This window comes from Temnothorax nylanderi, unplaced genomic scaffold (assembly GCF_030848795.1).
Source record: "Temnothorax nylanderi isolate EJ_2023f unplaced genomic scaffold, tnyl_v1.0 TNYL_tig0040_pilon, whole genome shotgun sequence".
Taxonomy (NCBI): Eukaryota; Metazoa; Arthropoda; class Insecta; order Hymenoptera; family Formicidae; genus Temnothorax; species Temnothorax nylanderi.
The window spans coordinates 84,815-107,950 of record NW_027249102.1 but is presented as its reverse complement, the minus strand read 5'-3'; the positions used below and the strand labels follow the sequence as shown (position 1 = coordinate 107,950).

At 38.9% G+C, this 23,136-nt stretch overlaps 1 protein-coding gene across 9 annotated transcripts in view; it reads right to left on the bottom strand.

Moving 5' to 3' along the window:
• Positions 1-23,136, bottom strand: part of Hr3 (Hormone receptor 3) — an 86,643-nt gene that overhangs the window by 55,116 nt on the left and 8,391 nt on the right. Inside the window, exons 1-3 of one of the 9 annotated variants that reach the window (XM_071704274.1) lie at positions 12,996-13,587; positions 12,566-12,924; positions 6,033-6,808 (exon numbers count right to left, since the gene is read on the bottom strand). The exons of 5 other annotated variants lie outside the window; for them this stretch is intronic. In XM_071704274.1, the coding sequence (XP_071560375.1) occupies positions 6,033-6,156 (124 nt within the window). In that variant the 5' untranslated portion in view covers positions 6,157-6,808; positions 12,566-12,924; positions 12,996-13,587. Of the gene's footprint in view, positions 1-6,032; positions 6,858-12,565; positions 13,588-23,136 lie in introns of those variants that run through there. 3 more of the 9 variants (XM_071704277.1, XM_071704275.1, XM_071704276.1) reach the window with 3 other exon arrangements.

Genomic DNA, 23,136 nt, shown 5'->3' with positions numbered 1-23,136 from the left:
TAAAATAATTAATTATTTTTTGAATAATCTCATAATGACTAATAATTATAAATATTGTATATATATTTATTTGCTATATATTAATAATTATATAATAATAGAAAGTTGTTACATTGTGCCATTTACTTAATGGGTTCAATATGTTTGTGTTTACATTACTATTAAGCAATTCCAAATTGACCAGAGAATTTATAAGTTTTGAGAATCCTATATGCAGACAAAATATTTTTCTCATTTGCATCTATCTTTTAATAATTGTTTTTTTTTCCTTTACGTCTTTACGATTGAAATTTATCCTCCTTTACTGCTTGCATAGCTCCTTTATTGCTACACTTTAGTCATGTAAATATCCTACTTATGGCTCTCTCGGAGGGCTCGTCCCTCATAGAAATTTCTCATGAAATTCTCATCAATCTACTTATCTAATCCTTCACGAACGATGGCGTTACATCGAAATTCCCAACGACGCGAAAGGGAAAAGTTGGAGGACGCTCTCGCCGTTTCGGTGAAGTCGACGTGACGCGTCGTGGATGACAACGACGACGATGACGAACTTTCGATCGATTTTGTCGTCTGACGTCTGACAGACGGTCAGGATATTTTTTCGCAGGTGAAAGCTGCGACCACGTGAGATATGCTTGGTATATACGGTGAACGGTGGCGCGTTTTCGGAGCGAACGGACCGGTTCGAAGGCTCTTCGTTGCGAAATCGATGCACGCCGCCGCGGCCGTTACGATCGCGCGTTGTCGATTTAACCACTTAAGAACCCAAATAAATATAAAAATGCTCGGCAAAAGGAAAGGATCTCTTAAATGACTGAATAAATGGATATATTGGATGCTAACAATATAATAAGTTTCTTTTCGCGAAAGATATTGAAGATATGAGAATGAAATATCGAAATCTTATTCGTGTATATAATACTATAGTTATAAACATATTTTTTGCTGTTTATATATATCATTATATAAATTTATTGTACGAATATTAATATCAAATAAATAAGTAGATATTAAGTCACGTTAAATTTATGTTGAACATAAGATTTCTATATTCAATATAATTGATAAGAAATTGAGATGTAATAAAAAGAAGAACTTAATTATAAACATGTTAATTTTTAAGTTGTAATTTCGTACTTCAAATATTAGAAGTAGTAGGTATGTAATTAGTTTGATGTATCATGAGAAGCTTTTTAATCAATTAATGATTAATGTCCTTTACGATTGATGTCGATTAAAGATAAATTAATTTGCTGATTATTTTAGTGATTTGTATTCAGTTAGAGCTAAGTTTTCAGGAGTCAAATAATTAATTTATACTATCCTATATTGGAGTTTTCCACGCGACATGATTGCAATTTCTCACGCGAAGTGACCAACACTTCCATATCACGGACGATTAACAAAATCGATGTTATAATTTATCAAAAGAATAGTCTTTTACTCCTTCTTTATGTTATAATTAAATCTTTAATTGGTGCCTAAGGAGTATATACACGATTGATTTTCTATACTTTGTTAAAGGTTATAAATAGTTTTTAAAAATGACATCAAACATTATAAATAGCTTTCCATTTAAAACTTATATAAAGTTATAATTTTCTACCACATATTATTCATAGAGAGTATTTTGAATTCTTCGCATTTGTTAGCTCTGATTAATTTGGGATATATGTTTGAGGCACAGGATATAATTTATTAGTAAAATACCGAGCTAATAGATTATAATAACGTTATAATGAAATCTATAATTTATAAAAATACTCTTTCAAGCTTTAAATATTTTAGGTGCACATTAAGGGGTTACATATTTGATGAAGTCGTAAAACTAGAACGGTGTTTGTAAAAACGGCGTTTGCGGTACCAGAGATACCCTCCTCTCATGTTAAACAAAAAACAAAAATTTTCCGTTAAACTAGGTGAAGAAATTTAGTGCTTGTCATAGCCAATTTCGAAAAATGGCAGCGATTCGTATAGCGAAAAATGCGAGTTTTGACTACGAAAATCGATCTTCTTTATTTATAAAAAGGAACTAAGCCATAGATAAAAAATTATATGACAAGCACATTATTATATTAAAAGTAGCTGTAAAAAATTTCATGCAAATCGGTTCACTATAGTCTCTCAGATATTTCTGGTACCGATTTTTAAAACGCTGTTTCGGGAAAATAGCTGCCAGGACCTTTATTTTTGATATTTGTTATTGAAATTTTCAGGAGATATTATCAAAAGACTACTTTACAAGATATGTATTTATATATATATATATATATAAAAAATATATAGATATATATATAATTTTACCACAATAAAAATTTGCTAATTTCGACTTAGTTTCAGGCCTGTCACGTATGTAACCCCTTAAGTAGAAAAAAATCAGTTTCAAATCGTTCAAGACAAACGAAAAGACGGCGAAAAAACTAGACTATCTTGTATGAGCATTACAATTTTTATCTTCAATTATATATAACTAGCTGGTTACCCGGGCTTCGCCCCGGAGGACATATGTAATAAGACACGCAAATAGTCTCCCTCTCCCTCTCCCTCTCTTTCTCCCTCTCTCCCTCTCTCTCTCTCTCTCTCTCCTCTCTCTCCCTCTCTCTCCCCCCCCCCCCCCTCTCTCTCTCTCTCTCTCTCTCTCTAAAATGCTATAAATTGAAAAATATTACTTTTTCATCGACTAAAGTTCAATTCCGTTGTATACAATTCTTTTGAAATTCACTCAATTATTTCCTAAAAAATTGGAAAATTTCGTAACCGATTTCCAAAAAGATACCGGTTCCCAAAAAAATTGGTAACAAAAAACTATACAGTTTATAACACTCCCCGGGAAATTCTACCCCTGTTTTATATACAATTCTTTAAAATTCGATCAATTATTTCCCGAAAAATTCGAAAAACTTCAGATACCGGTTCCCAAAAAGATCGGCAACGACAAATTATATACTTTATAGCACTCCCCAGGAAATTCTACCCCTACTTTATGTACAATTCTTTGAGATTCGGTCATTCGGAACCAGTTTCCAAAAAAATCGGTAACAAAAAATAGTACACTTTATAGCACTCCCCGGGAAATTCTACCCCTACTTCATGTATAATTCTTTGAGATTCAATCAATTATTTCCCGAAAAATTGGAAAAATTAAAAAAACCGGTTTCCAAAAAGATCTGTAACAAAAACTGTACACATCATGGCGCTCCCCGTAAAATTCTACCCCTACTTCATATACAATTCTTTGCGATTCGCGATGCGAGTAGTTCGCGGACAAACGGACGGACAGACAGACAAACAGTCGGGTTTTATATAATAGTATGACATGTGCAGTTGTTATTTAAAATATTCACAATGTATATATATTTGCATTCCTATTATAGATAGTAAATACCCTTCTAATAGAGAGATAATCGCATTATTGTATCAAACACCGGCGATATAATTACCATTGTAATATTATACACACAGCTCAAGGGTTTTAATTATCGGTGCATCTCCGTTATCCGACATCCATTCGAGATTTATGCATTTGACTATTATTACCCAGTATGCTGATATTATAGTATATGAATCGTGGCTTTTTCGGGTATCTACAAAACAAAAACTAGGTTAACTTGATTAACACCAATACGAGGTTGCTAATGTTATCCAACGAAAACGTCGTTGAATATAGGTACCTGTAGAAACAACGATATTTACTCATAATTGTCATCTTTCCGATATCTTTTTTTAATTATTCTGAATATTTAATTTTATTACATTTAATTATATTAAATTCTTTATTTAGGCATTGCTTATTGTTATGTTTACAATTAATCAATAAAAAATAAAAACTATAAAGAATCTAACATTTTGGATAACGAGATTTGTCTCATTCTTCAATCTACAATTTACTGACTACAATTTATTTTTTGCAAGATAATAAAATTTGGTATGCAAAAATTGTGCGGACTTTCTTTCTAAAATTAAAAAAAATCGGAAGTTTATAACAAATCTTATGTAAAAGTTTCCTGAATACAAAGCATTTTAAACAGAATAAATTTTAGAAAACAACATTCGCTACTATTCACGTGTAATCAAAGACTAATTAATATATTAACATGTAATACGAGGAAGATAGTTTTCTGTAAGGGAAAGAGAAGAGAAAGAACGAGAGAGACAGAACTTATACAAGGTTCGCAGATGTCTGAAAGTGACGATATCGCGCTTCGCGGTCGTCCCGAATACGAATACTCGATACGAAACGCACGATGCCGAGCGAATTATGCAAAGCGAAAGTATCCACGTAAGAACGGGTTGCGCAAAACTCCGTAAGAAAAACGCCCGTATGAGGCCGACTGGTAATATCGTACCGCGAAGACGCGCGAGGACGCGGGAGCGAGTCTCCCTGTCGTCGAATTTGCGCGCGCCCTTGCAAATAGATTTGCCCTAGGATGCGTCATCCTTCACTTTTTCGTTAATCTCGCGAGCGAAATACGACTCGAATGAAAAACATGAAAATAATTAGTTATATAATTATTTCGAGCGAGAGTAATGCAAAAATATTTTAATTAAAATTTGTTTTTATCTCTTTAACGACTTTTGGTTTTACCCTTATTGGAAAGTTGCTTCGCGCAACATAACGTTAATTATAAATTAATCATACAACGATAATTATAAATTAATCACGATTTATAGTTTATGCGTTATAATTAATGCGTTATAATACGCGAATAAATGTATATACGTATATTTATAAAATTATTACATTACATTAAATAATATATTAAATTTATTAACAATTATAAGATGTTTGCGTCATGTATATGTTATGTTGATGCATTTATTATTAGAAATATTTTTCAGAGTCCAAGCCATTCCTCTTGTATTCTTATACCTATGCTTTAGTAAATGCATTTACATGAAATTAAACGTTTGATAAATATTTTTTCACTTCTTTTATATTTATATATAACAGATTTACTTCTCTTTATTAAAAAAAGTCACGTAATAAGAGAGAACATGATCGCGCGGCATATGCGCTTCGGCTCTAATCGAGAGGATCGTTAATAATACGACAGTATACGTATCGAACGTCGATCACGACGGAGCCATGCATTGATTTCGCAATGGATACCTTTGAACCAAGCGCAATTGCACTCGTGTGCCGCTGGTTGCACCAGCGACAGATAATATTTTACTTTTACTAGTGACATTCAACTGAAGTATATCATATTTTTAATTAATTGTGTACTATTCGTGATTTATTAACGCTAATCTTGTTAAAGGTTTTTGAGAAAAGCCATTGGAGACTGACTTGATCGTTACAAGATGAATTCGTCGTTTTGTATTGCACAAATTAGTATGCTAATTATTTCACGAAAGGTAACTTTTGGTATTGATTATCTACCGTTGTACGAGTGGATATTAAAAACGTAAGCGAACGATTGGAGGCACAAATGGATATGCCACGGCGATGTGTAACGTGAGATTTATTACAACGTTCGACGCACGCGTGATTAATGAGATTTTATAATTCACGTCGAATCGCGATCGGGCATCTCGTTCTATTTCGTCATGCGGATGATATATGAGCGTAAAGGGTTAAAGATCGAGTATCCCAATATTCGATGCATTCGTTTTTTTTTTTTCGATAAAATCTTAAGCTCCAGCAAGTGTCCGGGACCGTACGGATTAAAATATTTTCAGATTTCAACAATGTAAATATAGCTCTATTTATAATTACATTATAATTTACTTAATTTCACGTTTCCTTCTAAAACTCGATGAGGCAATTTGAGATTTACCGGACGATCGTTAAAATAAATCATAATTCTCGGTTGTACACATGAATTAAGTTAAATAATAATGAGATAGTCGTTCGCTATTCTTACATAAGAAATCTTATTTATAATATAGACAGGGAGGAAAGGAAAAGTAACTGAATTTAGCGTACAGTTAACTCATATCGGTGCAATATTTATATAGTCTATATATCATAGATCAACCTAGTTCCATATTCAACCCCATAAACTTTTCAGTCGGACTCTTTTTACCTTTTATGCTCCCTGACGAGGTGTGGGGCGTCTGGGGCGCGTGCGAGGTCAACGGCAACGGCGAGCCCGAGGAGGTCGCGGAGTGTTCCAGCTTGGAACTCACCGCGCTCCACATCTCGAACATGTTGAACGCCGTGGTGACGGTATGGACCGACCACGTCTGCCACGCTGATGCCCTGCTGAACCGTCGGGCGCCCTACGCCGGCCCGGCGTAACATCCGCGGCCGCGTAACCGCGTTATTAATCCCGAAGATTCGTTTCGTTCTTCAGGTCCGACGCCACCACCGTTTGCTCTTTGCAGGGCAATAGGTCTGGTATAACACTACGACACTCGCGATTAGTTTACTCTGTCGGTTCACAGTATTCACCCAGCTAAGAGGTTTGTCCTCCTTGCCTTCCGTCCCTTTCGTCTTGTCCGTTTTTTCTTCTTCTTCCTTCCCCTCCTTTTCCGTCTCCTCCACGCCACCCCAACGACGTCGCAACGTGACACGATTTATCGCGTATTATCACTCGCCCTCTCGAGTCGCCGTTGTTGTCGTTGGATTAATGGTCGTACCGATGATGTTCACTCTAGTCACCCCGAAGTCGCAGCACGCCGAGTCGCGTACTCGTCGTGGTCGTTAACGTCGTTGAGCTCGCTTCGTTCGCCGTTATCGCGGTCGTTGGCGCGCTTCCCGTAGCCGTTGTCCGCGTAACCGTCGTTGCTGTCGTCGGAAGTCGCGCGAGCACCCAACGACGTGACATGGCTTCGTCGAATTTCCCTTCTCGCTTTCGATCTGGAAGGGAGTTGCCAGGTTGCCACCGCGCCGATCGCGCGAGAGCTATCTTGTATATGACGAAACGATTGTTATCTTATTTTTCTCATAATCTCGATGCAAAGGTGATTTTGATGATCATTACATCAAAAAAAATTTTTTCAAAAGACTAGAAATATAGTAAAGTCTACATTGTATCATATCACGAATGACTAATAAGGATAAAATTTATTTTAAACAAAAACTTTGAACTCTAGTTTCCATTGTACATTACGTTGCATGTGTTCTACGTTATTATCTCAATTTCAACTTAAATAAACATATTTTTCAATAAAATTTCAATAAAAGAAAAATTTCTTCATTCAAACTTTTGAGAATACAACTAAGCTAATTCAATAAGCAGAGATCTATTGTAAACATATTTTCTCATTTAACTCATCTCTATATATTTCCTTAGTTTCAAGATACGAGAAGAAGAAGTAGAAAGCACAAGAGTTAGCTCTCACTCGATTGGCGATTACAACTTCCATCGGTTCGTTTCGTGCTATCTCATTTCGGGTGGAGCAACATTTTAATTTCGCCAGATAGCGAGAAAACTGTGAGATTCGTAGAATAACGATTGGAAGAAAACGCTCGCGATATATGACGAAGAAATTGCGGCGAAATGCAGAATTAATGAAAATAACAGATCGCAATTCGGAGAAACACCGATGCAAACTCCAAATTGTGAGACATTTACGTAACCTCCTGGAAAGTTCCCGAAACGACTTTCTAAACTGATAGAGTAACGAAAATAAAACTCTTATAAAACTATAAATGCTAGATAAAATTTAACAGCATGAAATAATAAAGGAAACGTAAATATATTGTAAATATAATGTATTAAATAAATGTCACTTAGCAATTTAAATTCTTGCGATCCACGTAAAGACGTTAGGAATACTTCATAGTTAATTTTCTTTAATTAAACAGCTCTCTTTGCAGAATTAATATACGCGTTACGTATGCATTTAGGAATTGAAGAAAATTGCAAGAGTTTGACTGCGAGTATCGTGAAGAATATAGTCACGGCTTTTGAATAGAAAATTGACTCGTAACGGAATCACTTAAGACCGATGAAAGTAGAATGAAGAACTGAAGCATAGAATTTAAATGGCAAAGTGGGTAAAACTTGACATGTCGTGTCATCAATCCTGTGCGATCGATCTGCGGCCGACGCGAAAAGGCGGCCGACTCCTGGCGCATCGATCCTGCATTTCCATGCTACCACGATGGTTCCCCTTTAATCCCAACCGCGTTGCAAGCAGTGGTGAGCTCGCGTCGAGGGGGAACCGCGCATCGCTATCGAGCGAAGCTCGGCGACCACCGGCCGAGCTTGCGAGAGCCTGCTTCACAACGACCACCCACCCGTATAGGGTGTCCCAAAAAAAGTGTACACCGATAATGCGGCTGAAAGTGCTCGAGTGCGGGAGATGAAAGTCGAGTCTTGACTTTGCTCAATGACTCTTGTTTATGGAATTTTGTGTATGTAATTGGAATTTCACACGACTACACGATTGGAGCTCGAATAGCTGTTGCGAGTCTTTAATTATTCGAGAGCAAGAGGGAAATGTTCAAGAATGAAGGTATATTTGTACTAGACCCCAAAAAGATCTGAGCATCAATTGATCAAAGGATATAAACGTACTGGTCAACAATCTAAGAATCCTAAATAGCTGATCATTCGCAAATCAGACATGTGTTAATATTATCCTAATCTCGGGTTCTATAAATAGAATTCTTACAATCTTTTGGGAAATATTATTGCCGAGAATACTGAAATCACTGTTATAATAAATAATAAAATAAACTAAAATCATTATATAATAAATAAATAACTATATAAATATTTATACACTATCGCTCAAAAGTACTTGGCACCTTAAAGAAATTAGACCAGAGATGAGTTTATTAAATTTAATGAAAAGACCAATAATTTGCTATTTTATTTTGTCTTTATTATGTAGTTACATATTAGTTAAACAATGTTACACAATGATTTGACATGAAAATAACATTATTTTAAATTTTTATCTCATCAATGGCCGTTTTTTTTATTACAGTTTACATTACACAGTTTACCTTACACAGTTTTGGCATCCTGTTGGTTAATTTTGTAATTGGTTTTTAGCTTCTAGATACACCAACGTAATGATTTCGGAAAATGTATTTATTATTTGAGATTTTCCGTACGCAAAATAATTACGTGAAATTAGAAAGTAAGGTATACTAACATAACATTAGTTTTTTATGTAAGGTAATGAGTACATGTAACAATAATCTCCACTTTAAATTAAGTTTACTGCAAAAAATTAGAATTTTTTCTATTTTTTCTGGGGTGGCAAATACTTTTGAGCGGTAGTGGATGTGTGTGTGTGTGTGTGTGTGTGTGTGTGTGTGTGTGTGTGTGTGTGTGTGTTTTGATGTGGACGAATCACAATGGAAGGAGAAAATTGCGAGAGAAGAGAAAGGAAGGCGGAAAGTACGAGATAGAGGAAAAGAGGGAGAGGGCTCGCGGTACCGTACGTACGGTTTACGTTCCCACTAGCCTACTGACTCGATGCTCCCTCTCAATCTCTATCCTTCTCGCTCTGTCTCTCCTTCGCTTTAGCATCTAGCATAGCGTCTAGCGCATCTCCGCCACGATCAGCAAAGAGATCGCGTTGTCTACCGGAACGAGGCAAATATATGTAAATTGTTCCTAAGCCAATTATATAATTTTAATAATAATTAAATTGCGAAATAAAATGCTTTATATACGTTTTTATTTCCATTTTCAGTCCTCAATTAGCATGATTAAATCTTAATTGGAAAATAACAATAGTTATAAGGTAGGTAAGCTTTATGTGCGCAAAATTCAAATTCAAATGATTTTATATAATACAACAACATTTAAAATCTAATAAAATATGTAATATATTATTACATTTTATATCGATGATTTCAATTGTGCGATTATTTTTTTATATTTTGTAGAATTATCTTTTTACTGTATTACATTATTAAAATATAATTAACGTTTTTATATTTGAATTTTTTTATATGTAATGCAAAGAGAGATACGTGTAATAGCTATATTAAACTAACATAACATGATAAATAAAATTAAATAAATTACTACTACAGTCATGATTGTTTTATTCATCCAAGCCGCCGTATGTGCTAGCAGTGAAGTTGGATGCAGTAAGGTGCAAATGTTATCAGAACTGTGCAGCAAATAAGGCCTAAAAGTCGGTGAAGTACGGCGTGTGCGCGCACGAGCTCCCGTTCGCGCGTGTGAATTACTTTCGCCCTGGGGGGGCATCGCATCTTATTTAGGTCGTATACATCGAGCATGTACTTCGGTTCTGGCACGAGCGTGTCGGTGGCGTTATTACGGCATCGCTATTATCACGAGAGAGAAAGAGAAGGAGAGAGAGAGAGAGAGAGAGAGAGAGAGAGAGAGAGAGAGAGAGAGAGAGAGAGAGAGAGAGAGAGAGAGAGAGAGAGAGAGAGAGAGAGAGAGAGAGAGAGAGAGAGAGAGAGAGAGAGAGAGAGAGAGAGAGAGAGAGAGAGAGAGAGAAAGAAATGCACAGGTGACCCGACCGTGTGCACGCGACTCGCGCTTATTTCTACCTGGCGACCTAAGAAAGACGACTTATTGAATACTTATTTCATGCACTCGGTAAAGCTAACAGTCGGCGAAACATCGAACTTGATCTATGTAAATAAATAATTCCTCAGACAGTTTTCAAACGATAAACGTGATACGTTCTTAACCACGAATAAATTCACGCGCATATACTACTAAATGCCACATAATATGACATCAATAATGAATAAAATAATATATGTGTTATTACTGTTATTAGCGTGTACGTGTATGTGCACGTGACAAATTTGCAGCCAACTTTTGCATTACGAAAGTGTTTGTAAAAATTCGCTGTATGATTAAGAGTTCGTTTAAAATTAAAGAGTTCTTGAATAAATCGATATTCGAGATCAATAACGAGACTTTATTCTTCACTTAAATTTCAAACGCGCGACTAATTTTTTGAATGAAGATTTAATTAAATAAGACGATTTCGATACTCGACATTTTAAGACATTTCGCATATAACGTAATTTTATGTTTCCTATCGTCGTCTTCGTCCCATCGCGTCACGTGAGTGTACTTCCGGTCGCCTCGCGAGGACACCGTCGCGTAGATAACAACGGGAATGGTCTATCTTCTAATATACATTTTATGATTACACCATGTAAATTATTCCATCGCGTCTAGTTGGTGCCGCATAATTTTTTAACACTGTAATGGATTCAGAACCTAATTACCGAGTAACAGATCGATAACTTTTCAATAATTCTTTTCAAGATTGTATCTCGAACAGCTTTTTTGTTTTCGGCAACGGAATATTTGATATAAAAGGCAAAAGTCAAGATACACGTGATAAAAAATTTACGAGAAAGTTTCATCGAAAGAGAAATACCGATTTCGAATTCAAGTCGAGAACAAGAATTAGAAATTATAACACGAAATACGCCGGACACCCTATATGTGTACTTCTCGTATTGATTTTCATCTGCGAGACAATCCATTATCCATACATTGAAATGTTCTTAGCTAGCTATTCTAATAGAATTTATTCAGTCGCGTTTGAGAAAGGAGCAAATCTCTGGTTATAGCCTCGCGAACGCGAGATATCGCCGGAATGAGAACCCGCGCTTTTCCATTCGCCTGCGTGCAGCATGCGCTCGCGCACATGCATACATACATACATGCACACACTCGCGCGTCTGTATCGCCGTGCGTGCGATGTAGGTATTACTTAATAATATCCATAACCGGGAGGTAAATGCTGGAGTGGGCGCGAGAGAACGAGAAGGAGAGCGAGAAAGAGCGACAGAAACGATGAGAGAAGAGAGGGAGAGAAAGCGGTGTAAATGTCGCGAAATCGTAAATGCTCGAAGATATATATATATATATATATATATATATATATATATATATATATAAGAGAATAGGGAAAAATTGTGGAAAGATCGATGACGCAAAAATGAAAAGCACATCATTTATATTCTATTATATTCTATCATCAACAAGCTTTTTTTAGTCGGCTGAATTTTTTCGTGAGAGAGAAGAGATTCATTAATTGAGATTCGTGCGTCATTAGATACCGGGGAATAAATCATCCTTTTTCGCGATATTACACGAAATCCCGAGTTCTTGTATAAAAGGTAATTCTATTTCATATCTTAAACCGATATTTCCATTGCACCTAGCGCTAAATATGACTGTCCTACTATCCAGTGCTAAATGTTGTAAAATTCATTTGTGACTTTCCAATCGCTTAAATAAAAATCGAACACAGTAAGTATTAAATAAAAAATTCAACTTAGTAAAAAAATAACCTGCTTAAGACAACTATTTACATATATAAGAATATGACAGAATTAATTTTATTATGCCAAAGTAACGTTCACAGAATCTATCTATTTAAACCATTTCGAGGCTTCTATAATAGAGGATACTGATGTGAGATTGTTTATCGTGGTATAAATGGAAACATGGTAATCCTGTTTAACACACGATACAAACTTTTCAATGACGAGAAAGATAACTGCGGCATTAGCCCTCAAGATCAACTTTTACGTCGCTATCTGGCACCGACGTAAGCGCTTTTTTCAAAATAGTCACCCTTTCGGAAAAGGGTGAATCTGCACGAAATGAGCCGAGGGATAAGGTTTATTCCTGCCACCCACCACTGCGTCGCCGTTCATCCGACCGAGCAATTCCGTAATGTCGCGGCAATCCCCGAGGACGCGAGTTTCGGGATATCACAAGGGGACAAAAACAACCCCGAAGAAGTCGCGGTGACACTTGCTCGCCCCGTAGTCGCACTCGCTCCTCCCCCACCTCCACGTCGTCGTCGGCGGACGCGCTCGCATCACTCACTTTCACTGACGCGCCGTGCGGCCCGTGCGGGCCGGCCGCTGCGGTCCGTCCGCGCGCAAGGGGTGGCACCCCGGCGCCGGCACTCCGAGAAAACGTCGATACTCCTCTTTTTCCCTCTCGTCGCGGTGCCGCCGGATAACGACGACGTGCACGACGACAAGTACGTCTGCAAATACGTGGCAGGTGAGAACGAGAACGACGACGACGACGATGACGACGTCGATGTCGTCCACCTACGGCACTCCGATACTCCGTGGGTCCGCTCGCAGGGCGTCGACTGGCACACTCGCGCGGACAGTCACGAGCAGCCCCTCCGCATCCCGACTATCCGCGCGCGAGGGCCGCACGCGGCCGCGGGCCGAGCAACCGCGAGAACGGGCCCCGGCTCGCCGCGTGCCATCGGTCTCTTCGCGGACGCGGTGTAGCCGCGGGGCCGATCGCGGTGGACACGCGGAGTGTCGGAGGGCCACCCGGAGATCGCACTCGCTCTTTTTTCTTTCTTTCTTCCTCTCTTCCCCGCGACAGTCGCACGGAGCGCGCGACGCGACGCGACGCGGTGCGGGGTGATGCGGTTGCACTTTGCGGAGAGTGCCGGTCCAACACTCCGCGGTGTTGGAGAACGCACGCGGCTCACACTCTCCGCGGGTCACACTCCGAAACGGGCACGGCCGACGCGCACGGTGCTCGCGTGGGAGAGGGAGCGGGGAAAGAGAGAGAGAAAGACCGGGAGATATACCGCGAGGCACTTGAGGGAAATCGCGGACTGTGTGTCGATTGCGAACGATCCCTTTAACGGGCACCGTGGCTGTCGCGCGACCGTGGCTCTGGGTTGACTGGTACGCGTCGCGCAAGACCAGAGAGAGCCAGCCCCACCGTTCGCCCTCTCTCGTTCCCTCTCTCGTTCCCCGCTCTATCAATGCCTCTTTGTCGGTCTTTCGCGTTTGCAAGTCGGTGGAAGAGAGAGGGAGAGAGACAGAGAGAGAGACGAAGAAAGCGTGAGCGCGATGGTGAGGAGGGCTCGGTGCGCAGGGCCACAAAGTGGGAGGCCGGGGGAAGGGTGGAAGGGACGGGGGGGGGCGTGCGAGGGAGGAGGAAAGGAGGGAATGCGCGTTGCGAGTAAGGAAACTCTCACGACGGAAGAGAAGAATGGGGTGGCAGGGTGAGAAAGGAGGAGCGGAAGGTAGAGGGCTTTTAGATAAGTCGAGACTGAAGAGATGCGAGAGAGGAAAAGAGTAGTAGGGTTGGTGCTGTAAACAGGATCGCGTTGGGGTAGGTCGAGCCGCGGCCCGTGCTCCCTTCGATATTTTCCGGAGTCTTCCGCACGGACGCGGACGATGCTCTGATCGTAAGGAATCCTCCCTTCGATGTTAACCGTCCTGATTACAAAGGGTGAACAGAACGTTCATAATAAAAATATAATGCTTTTGAGATGGGGTTTCAGCTTGAGAAGTTCTGATGCATGCATATGCTACATTACATCATTGCAACATGATGTCATAAAAGGAAAAAGGTTATTAGGGGAGTTATAGATTCTAATGTGGATACCAATTTATAAATTCTGATGCTATTTTCGATCGTGATAAACTTTTATCTAATTTTTAGATATTACAGATACTTGGACGATTTAAATATTTCCATATTTATGTATGCTATATATTTACAATTTTTTGATAAGAATTATTTCCATCTAATTATTGATTATGCAATCTGCTTAGGGCGTGTTAATACAATCAAACAATCGGAGACTCTTTAAATCCATTTAAAAACCCTCGTTTAAAACACGACGTTTTTTTAACCCGACGTCCTGATTATGTCAGCTCTTCGTTGCGCGCTAATAAATATAATAAACGATGATTTCATAACGATCCCTTCGTAAATGTAACACATATATGTGACAAAAGGGTGGAGGGGAAAATGGAGAGGAGGTTAAAAGCGTTTACTTTCTGTCTACGAGTAGCGAGGCCGGTTACAGGATGGCGCACGCACTCACCGTGCCACGATCGATCCTAGAAGCGATCGATTGGTAGGGATGCCGTCGTCGTCGTCGTCGTCGTCGCCGCCGCAACGAAGCAGGCGTTACTCGCTTAACGGAAAGACATCGTCGTCATCCGGGTGCCACCGTTGAGGCTAATCGTGAATCCTGATCCCGTAGTCGGAGCGCCGCGATCCGAATTAACGTTTGGCTATCGGGAACTGAACGCTGATGAGAATTTCAAGAAGCTATCGGTGATTTATGCGAATGAAGATTGAACTAGCAGCCAGACATTTAAACTTGAACGTGTCGTCGTTTTGGTTTTGGACGCAGATTACACCTTGAGCTTTCCATCAAAGAAAATTGCAAACTTTCTTTGGAGCAGCGTCTTTCGTCGTGTCGTTTCAAGCTTGAATATATTTCTTGTTATCTTCTCATATATTAAGATGTATAGGTGTCAAAATAATATAAAATAATAACAAACATTAATTACTTGAAGTTATAATTTATAATAAAGAGAATTGCTCGGAGTAATTTTATTATCTTCCGTAGTTAGAGCAGAAGAGTTGAAATTTAATTAATGACTTCTTAACATTTAAATATAAAGTTAATATAATGAATAATATAATAAATAAATTAAGATTAATACAGTAATTAAAAAGATTGCTGATAAACTTGACTGAAGCGCGGAATATTTTTAACAAGCGCCGTCTATATAATGAATCGCACACTGAGATATATGGAAGAGAAGAAGAAATGCAATAACGAGCGTCGATGGGTTTTTTGAGACATAAATTGATAATGTAGATCTTAATGATAAAAAGATCTAATAATTGCTATAGCTGTAAATAAATTGCAATCGCCGTTTCAACGTCTCTTCTTTGAATTTGCTGGCCTTTTTACTTAAAGTGCTTCATTCTATCATCTTTCTTGTCTCAATAAGTATTCTATTTCTCGTTCCTCTCTTTCTTAAATAATCGCTCTAGGTACAGTTCCTTTATTCTCACATTCATTACGTAGTTTTGTACTCATATATATTTTCATATTTCCACAAATGTACCTTCGTATTTTCGTACTTTGTCCAATTATACCAGATATCAAGTTAAATTTTAATATTTTAAATTTAGTGTTGCACGGCATTGTTATATCGGCGTTTTTTAGGCGTAACTCACCTAGTTCCTTAGAACTGAAAAATATAGAAAACCTTTTCCCGATGATCATATAAAAGCATCCGCGACACTCGATATCGCACCGTTAGGTCGTTCACTCCCTCCCACTCAAGCTCATTGTCGTTTCGCGCATTATTCCAGATGACGGCTTCTCCGCAGGTACGTGGGAAGATGCGGCGCGATCGAATCGATCGGCCCGAACGGGAAGAGGGTTCCCATTATCTGGCCGTGAAAAAAAATAAACCGGAATTCTTAAAATTTGATATATAAAAAAAATCGAACCGATATTGTGCGCGGGACGGAAGAGCTGTCGATTGTGTTCAGATTCGGATCGTTCGGATTACAAAGTATCTCGCACTTCGGGGCACACGGAAATATTTATGTAACGTTGCGAATGCATGAATTTCGCAAATAATAGAGCTCCATGTTAAGCACATTTCTGAGAAAAATTAGGTTAATATGTAATTATTGTAGCTAGGTTTAACATGCGCAAATATTCCGTAAAACATTAAAGTGGCTGCTAACTCCCATTTTCATTTTGATACTTTTTCTTCTGTACTCATTAGGAAGACACATAATAAAAAATGCAGTTAAAGACGTCATTTATGAATCATAACGCTCACAATTGTCATTTATATTATTATAATTTAAACATAGCGTTGGAAAGTTAATTTTCGCGACCGAGTAATATAATGACTGCATATGAGTAATTCATGTAATAATGATAAAAAAAATAGGTCGTGCCATTCTTTTCTTAACCTCATTAAAAACTTATTGAATGTGACAAGTGAATGGGTCAACGAAGAATAACACAATATTGCAACAATGTACTGTTATACGGACGACGGTACTACTGTTAATGCGAATTCTCACAGTTCCACCGGCCACATGGGCGTGGAGTCGTGCGGGTTTGGCAGAAGACTTGTGACGCAATCGTCTACCGGTTATCTCGTCTGTGATGGAAACGACAAATTACAGTTATTTACGCGCATCCACTGTCAATGACCCAATGCGGCTTGAAACCGGACACAAAAGAGTGACGAATCGAACGGTCGAGGACGTTGCGGTTCCGAGTCGAGACTCTGAATTGAGAATTTTATCAGCATTCACGTGAATCATGTAAAATCCTGTTGTTATAACATCTCTCCTTTTGATATATTTTATACCCATATTAATTCTCCTTTGAAATATTTAAATAACTTGCGAGATAGGGCGGTAATCATTATTATTACTATTATTATATAATGTAATTATTCATGTAATAATTAGTAATTAATATTATTGGCGAGTTGGTTATTTTGTGAGTTGGTTTAATTAAATGGCTGCAGCATTTGTAATTGAAAGGAATAAAGCAGGCATATAGTCTCTTAAAGTTATATATCGGCGCTCTTTGAAGTTATATATAGATCAGTTAAAAATTATATTAAATGTACTGTAAATAAACAGGATAAAAATAATCATTTAGAGACGAGTCTCAATTTTCATAAGAATATGTTATACCTGCTTCATTTGCTCCTTTAATTAAGCCGAGATGATACAGCAAGATATTTATTAAATTCTTAGAAATTAATTGTTGTCGAGAGCCATGTATTATCTTAAAAGCAGATTAAAGGACATTTGTGCATCTTAGCTATACGGACAATTAACAAAGTTCAAAACTCCTAAATAAAATGTTTGCCCACTCGAAACTTATTCAGAAAGGAAATTGACTCGATGAAGCGCGAGAGCAGGGAGGCGGGGGGGAGGAGGAGGTCAGCTGTCGACTTCATCGTATCAATAATAACTTACACTCTCCTTCGTGACCAGCCTAGATATCACGGTGTGGCTTACGTCCCGCTTGGAGTAGCAACCCCCTGGTGTCGTTGCGATACCCCCAGTGTAAACATAATGCAACGGAGGCGCAACGTGACACACGAGGGTGGCGGGATCTCGTGTTCTTCATTGCGATCGAGGTGGAGAAAGGTGGGGGTGGTCGAGGGATTTTTTTTTTCGTTTCGCTTTTTCTCCACGCGAGAGGGAAGAAGGCGAGGCGACGAGGCGAGTCGGGGCAACGCGATCGATAGGCTTGTACGCGTTATACATATACGTGCGATCGATGCGGGCCTAGGCTCTCCGCAAGAGCGAAGGATGTGTGTGTGTGTGTGTATGTGTGTGTAGGTATGTAGGTAGGTAAGTAGGTAGGTAGATAGGTAGTAGGTAGGCACAGTAGGTTGGTAGACCACGCTGAAAGCGCGCAGGGATGTACCGTTAGAGTACGCTTCACCCACCACCGACCGACTGCGTGCGAGAACTTTTGCGACGCCATTGTCATTCTCGTCGTCGGGAACCCGCCCGCCGAAAACCAGCCGCGGAATCGCCCGCGTCTTGCGCGATGGCGCAATTGCGCCGTGAAAGTACCGCAAATTTGCGACGCGATGCTGCTGGAATAGAGCCGAAGGAAACTTTCCACTCTGGGACCAAGTTGTTGCCCGATAACGTTTACGCGACTTCTGTTAGTTGCATTAGTAAACTAACCACGTTTGTTTATGCACGGAAGATTGATTCAGATTTTGGGATAAAACTCCTTTCTAAGAATCAAAATTATCAAATAATTACGAAATACGTATCGCACCCTGGGGAAATTAAATTATATTTGTTTTTCCTCTCCGAAAAATTGTATATTTTTTAGTTGCGATAGTATTTTTCTCGGAGTGCGATATATTGGCAAGAAGTAGTAAATATAAAAGTTAAAGTCAGCGATAAGAAGAAATAATACTTGATGGCTATTGAAGGGTAAACTAACAGGAACGATGTATTTTGCACTGCAATGACTTATTTAATAAAAAGTTATGACAGACAATGGCCTCCTATTAAATTCTCGTAAACATACATTTTGAACTCATCAAAGTAACATTTCTTCCGTACGTTTCTCAGCAAATATTCAATTTCCGTCGAGCTTTTGTCACTGCCAAACGGTAGAATTACCGGCAGCGCACCGCGTATAAAGTTTAATCGTATATAGGAAATACAGGAACTCGTTTCGCGCGAGAATTATTTTCCGTGTCTACTCGCGAATTATTGGAGCGCAGTAACCATGCTCGTTGAAAAAGCCGTCAGATCGAACTCGCGCGCGATATCTCAAGGTCGAAAGTCTCGCGAGCCGCGCCGCGTTTTCTTCGGTAAAGCGACTCCGGTAAGCCGGCGACTCGTAACTGGCGAACGGCGTAATGTAACCGCCGAAATCGGGCGTGCGCACGCGGTTGCACGAGCAGTTTGCTTTCTCATTTTGGGTTCATCGCGCTCTTTCGGCGGGACCCGCAGCGAGTTGTAACTGCGCGCGAGTTGTAAGGTGAAATTTCCAGCGGCGGACTCCGTCGTAAATTACGTTACGACAACGAGGCGGCGTTTGACAAGCGGTCCCCTCGAATACCGTTGCGCGAACCGGGTCCGCCCGCCTTTCGCGCAGCGCGGAGTGAATTCGAAATATTGATCCTTCGTTTTTTTTCCTACGTCTCTCGTGTTTGTCCTATTAGAGAGCGAAAGTTGATATTGATAAAATCTTCGTAAGCGGCAGCGGCCATTCATTATCATTTTAGTATATTTATTTGCAATTGAGATTCAATGCAAATAAACATGTACAATTTAAACTGAATTCGAAATCTTTGACGTTTGCAATTTGCTCTTGAGCTTTTTCTTATACTGTTATATAAAATAAATTTACGCGCATTCTGTAATCTTTCTCATTTCAGTATTACCTTAATTCGTATTAGGATAAATCTCGGTAGTGCTTTTCCGCTAGTTTCGCGAACTGGGAATGATCCGTTTCCGACGAAAACGAGAAGGAGAAGGTGAGAGAAAGAGACGGAGAAAAAGGTGGTATATATTTAGGCGAGTTGGACCGGTGCCAAGCTCATCAACGAAAATGAAATCTGGGTCTTTCTCTCTCTCTCCTTCTTTTTCGCTCCGAGTCACTCTCAGCTGCTAAAACGCCGACGACTGATTCGTGATACACGCGTACAAAATTTTATTTCGTCGACTTCGCTTTGCGTCCTGTGTAATGAAGTTGTATAAAAGAAAATGATTCAAATGAAAAGTAAAGATAGGTAAGGACTATGCAATCAAAGATCCGCGAAGTAAAGATATACAATGTCTGTTTTATAAAATAATATTGCCTAAAATTTTTATACGATAAGAGAATTTTGTAAAGTTAATTATTCGTATCATTGTTTTTTAAGATTAAAAAATTATGATCTAAATAAAATACGAATCTACATAATGTGTGCGGAGTAAAAGTATTATGGGATCAACACTCTTTAAAGCTATAAATCTGATATTTAAAAAATGCAAAACGAAATATGTATAATAAAATGTATGCTATGTAGAATCTATAAATCTGTAAAAAAAAAGCCTGTCTTTATCGTGGCAAATTATCTGGTGAATTTACACCTGGGAAAAACAGATTCTTAGAAAACGGTGGCTCAACTGATTTACAACCGCACGCTCTCGGCAGTCCAATTTACCTGACACGGAACGACTTCGATAAATGTGATTCTAATAAACGGCGTTCTACTGTGCAAGCAGCGATAAATATTCCGCCGCGGGTTTGCGCGACATTTCAATCACCCTTTATTATGGTGTCGATGCACACCTGGGGCTTAGCTGGTGGCTATCGCGGTAGCGCAAACTCGGCTGTCGAAGAAGGCGCGAGAGCGCGCAAAGGGAGAGAAACGTCTATCAGGCTAGAGTCTCGCCTCGCTTTCCCCGCCCGCGGCACCAAAATCGTTTCCGGACCTGTGGGTCGGGGTCCAGGTCTGACCATAACCCGCTCGCGGGTCCATTTTTGTCAGTCAGGCCCTTCTCGCTCTCTCATGAGTTGCGCAACTTGCGTGCGAAGAAAGAAGTAGGCGTATACTCTCGTGTAGGATTATACGATGTACTTACGAATTGTAATAATTTTAATAATAATTAATAACTATAACGTTTCCTCCTATAATCAACTCTATACTTACAAAACAGTCGCTATATTATTACAATATATATCTAACTGCTTTTCTTTTCAAAATAACAAGTAAATGATTATATTAAAGCTTAGTATGTTGTACTAAAAAGAGTAAAAGGTATCGACGCTTTAAAATGAGGTTTTAACTTCTCGTTAATAGAGGAAAATATAACAAAATACTCCGTCATTTTATTTTGACGTATAAAAAATAAAAGCCGAAGCACGCAATGCGTGTTTCGGAACAAGTTTTCAAGTCGCGTCAAAACATTTCAAAATTGGATTGCGTAGAAGAGCGACTAGATCAGTCAACGTCGTCCCGATACCTCGAGAGATCGGAGCTGCCGATCACCCGATATTTCAGCCTAGGCACACTTCACCCTCGCCGATCTGCGAGTTGATCGTTTTCACAACGATCCCATCTAGCATAAATCTATCTGCGATTATTGCGCAAACCCTCGATAGCTCACCGACACGGCTGCACTTTATCGTTCCCCGATCTATTTTCAAACGCCGCCGGCTAAGCCGGCGGGTATGCTCCGACACTGTGTATGTGTGTGTATGTAACATATATATATATATAGATATGTGTATATACATATATATACATATTATGCCTTGGACACGTATCTTTTCTACCGTAACACATTGCTTAACCCCTTCCGAGCCGCATAATAATGCGCTCTCCTGTTTTACGAGTTCTAACTAACTACACATATATATCGCTGCGTTCATTTATAGATAATTTGAATTTTCGATACAGTTTTTTGCATCGTGGTGCTCATATATTTGCCGATCGTCTAATCCGTTAATAAGTTATTCAGAGATCATTGCATTCGTAGACTGTTCACATCGTCGATTCCTCATTTTACAACCTGTTTTATAGATTTTTGAATTTGTCATGTAATTTATCAGGCCGTGTACTGGATAATATCACTTATCTGGTAAAGTATGAGTATACTCACCGCAAGGTGGTCGTCAAGCATGCGCGTAGAATGAAAGCAATGGTCTTACCTGAAATCAAAATACAAGTGTCAATATACATAAAATTGAGGATGATATTTATTAAATAGAATAATGTCTAAGACAAATTGATTTTATAAGAAATTTTAATAAAAAAGGAGATTATAAGCAATAAGTGATTTTCATATTTTAAGTATCTTTAAATTTATTATATTATTATATTGACATAATAAAATATTAACCTTATAATTAACAGTTAATTAGATTAATTATTTACTGGCGAAGTAAATGTTACTTATTCGGTTTGATAAAATAAGATATTATGTAATGTACCTACTGGCATTATATGTTAGTGTATTTAATAATTGTGTAGGTTAAACCAAACAAGACGCATAATTTTAACATAATAACGCAATTTCTAGTTTCCTCTTACGTTGCTTTAAAGTTAGACAAGATTTTTGACTGGCTCTCAATGGATAATCGAACTTTTAAATAGCCTGAAGGGGAGAAGCGTAACCACGTCGAGTTTACGTGCCCGGTGCCAGGAGTTGTTAGCTCGCACAGGATATCGGGATGACACTGTACCAATTGGTTCTTCTCGCGAAAGATCGCGTAACAATCCATGAACGCGGATTGTAACATTCAATCGATCACCAACAAACAAAAAGTTACTGAAAATACGTGCCGTATCGAATCGAAATAACCATAACCTCGTTCCTACAAGAAACGCACCCGAACCGTTTGCAGTGTTTGCACTAGAAATTAATGAGCGCATTGTTCGGGACTCATCGGCGATGAGTCCCGAACGTAGTTGAGTGACGCTAAACGTGACAATCGATGTATCGCGAAGATAAATACACGCTGTTTCAATTATAATCGCCTAAAGTTGCCGAGGAAGCAACCTGAAATAATTAAATGTTTTCTAAAGCCTTGTGTCTTGTGTCCACGATACTAGAAATTAATGACGCTCCGAGATCTCGGACGGAGAAAAAATTGACCAATCATATTTAAACAATTCGGTAATTGACCAATGCGATTGGTTAATTATAAATTCTTCGTCGAGATCTCGGAGCGATTTCTAGCATCGTGGACACAAGGCTTAATGGAAAGCAAAAATTCGCCCAAGATAAAAGTAAAAAACTAGTTATATCAACAAACTGCACGCCATTTCTGACATTTATTTAGATTTAACGACACTCCTTGTTCTGATGCGGCTCTTGCCTCTTTTCAGAGAGCAATACGGAGATTTAACGACACGATTGAAGTGCCTTTTGGTTTTTCGCGAATGGCGTCGGCCGC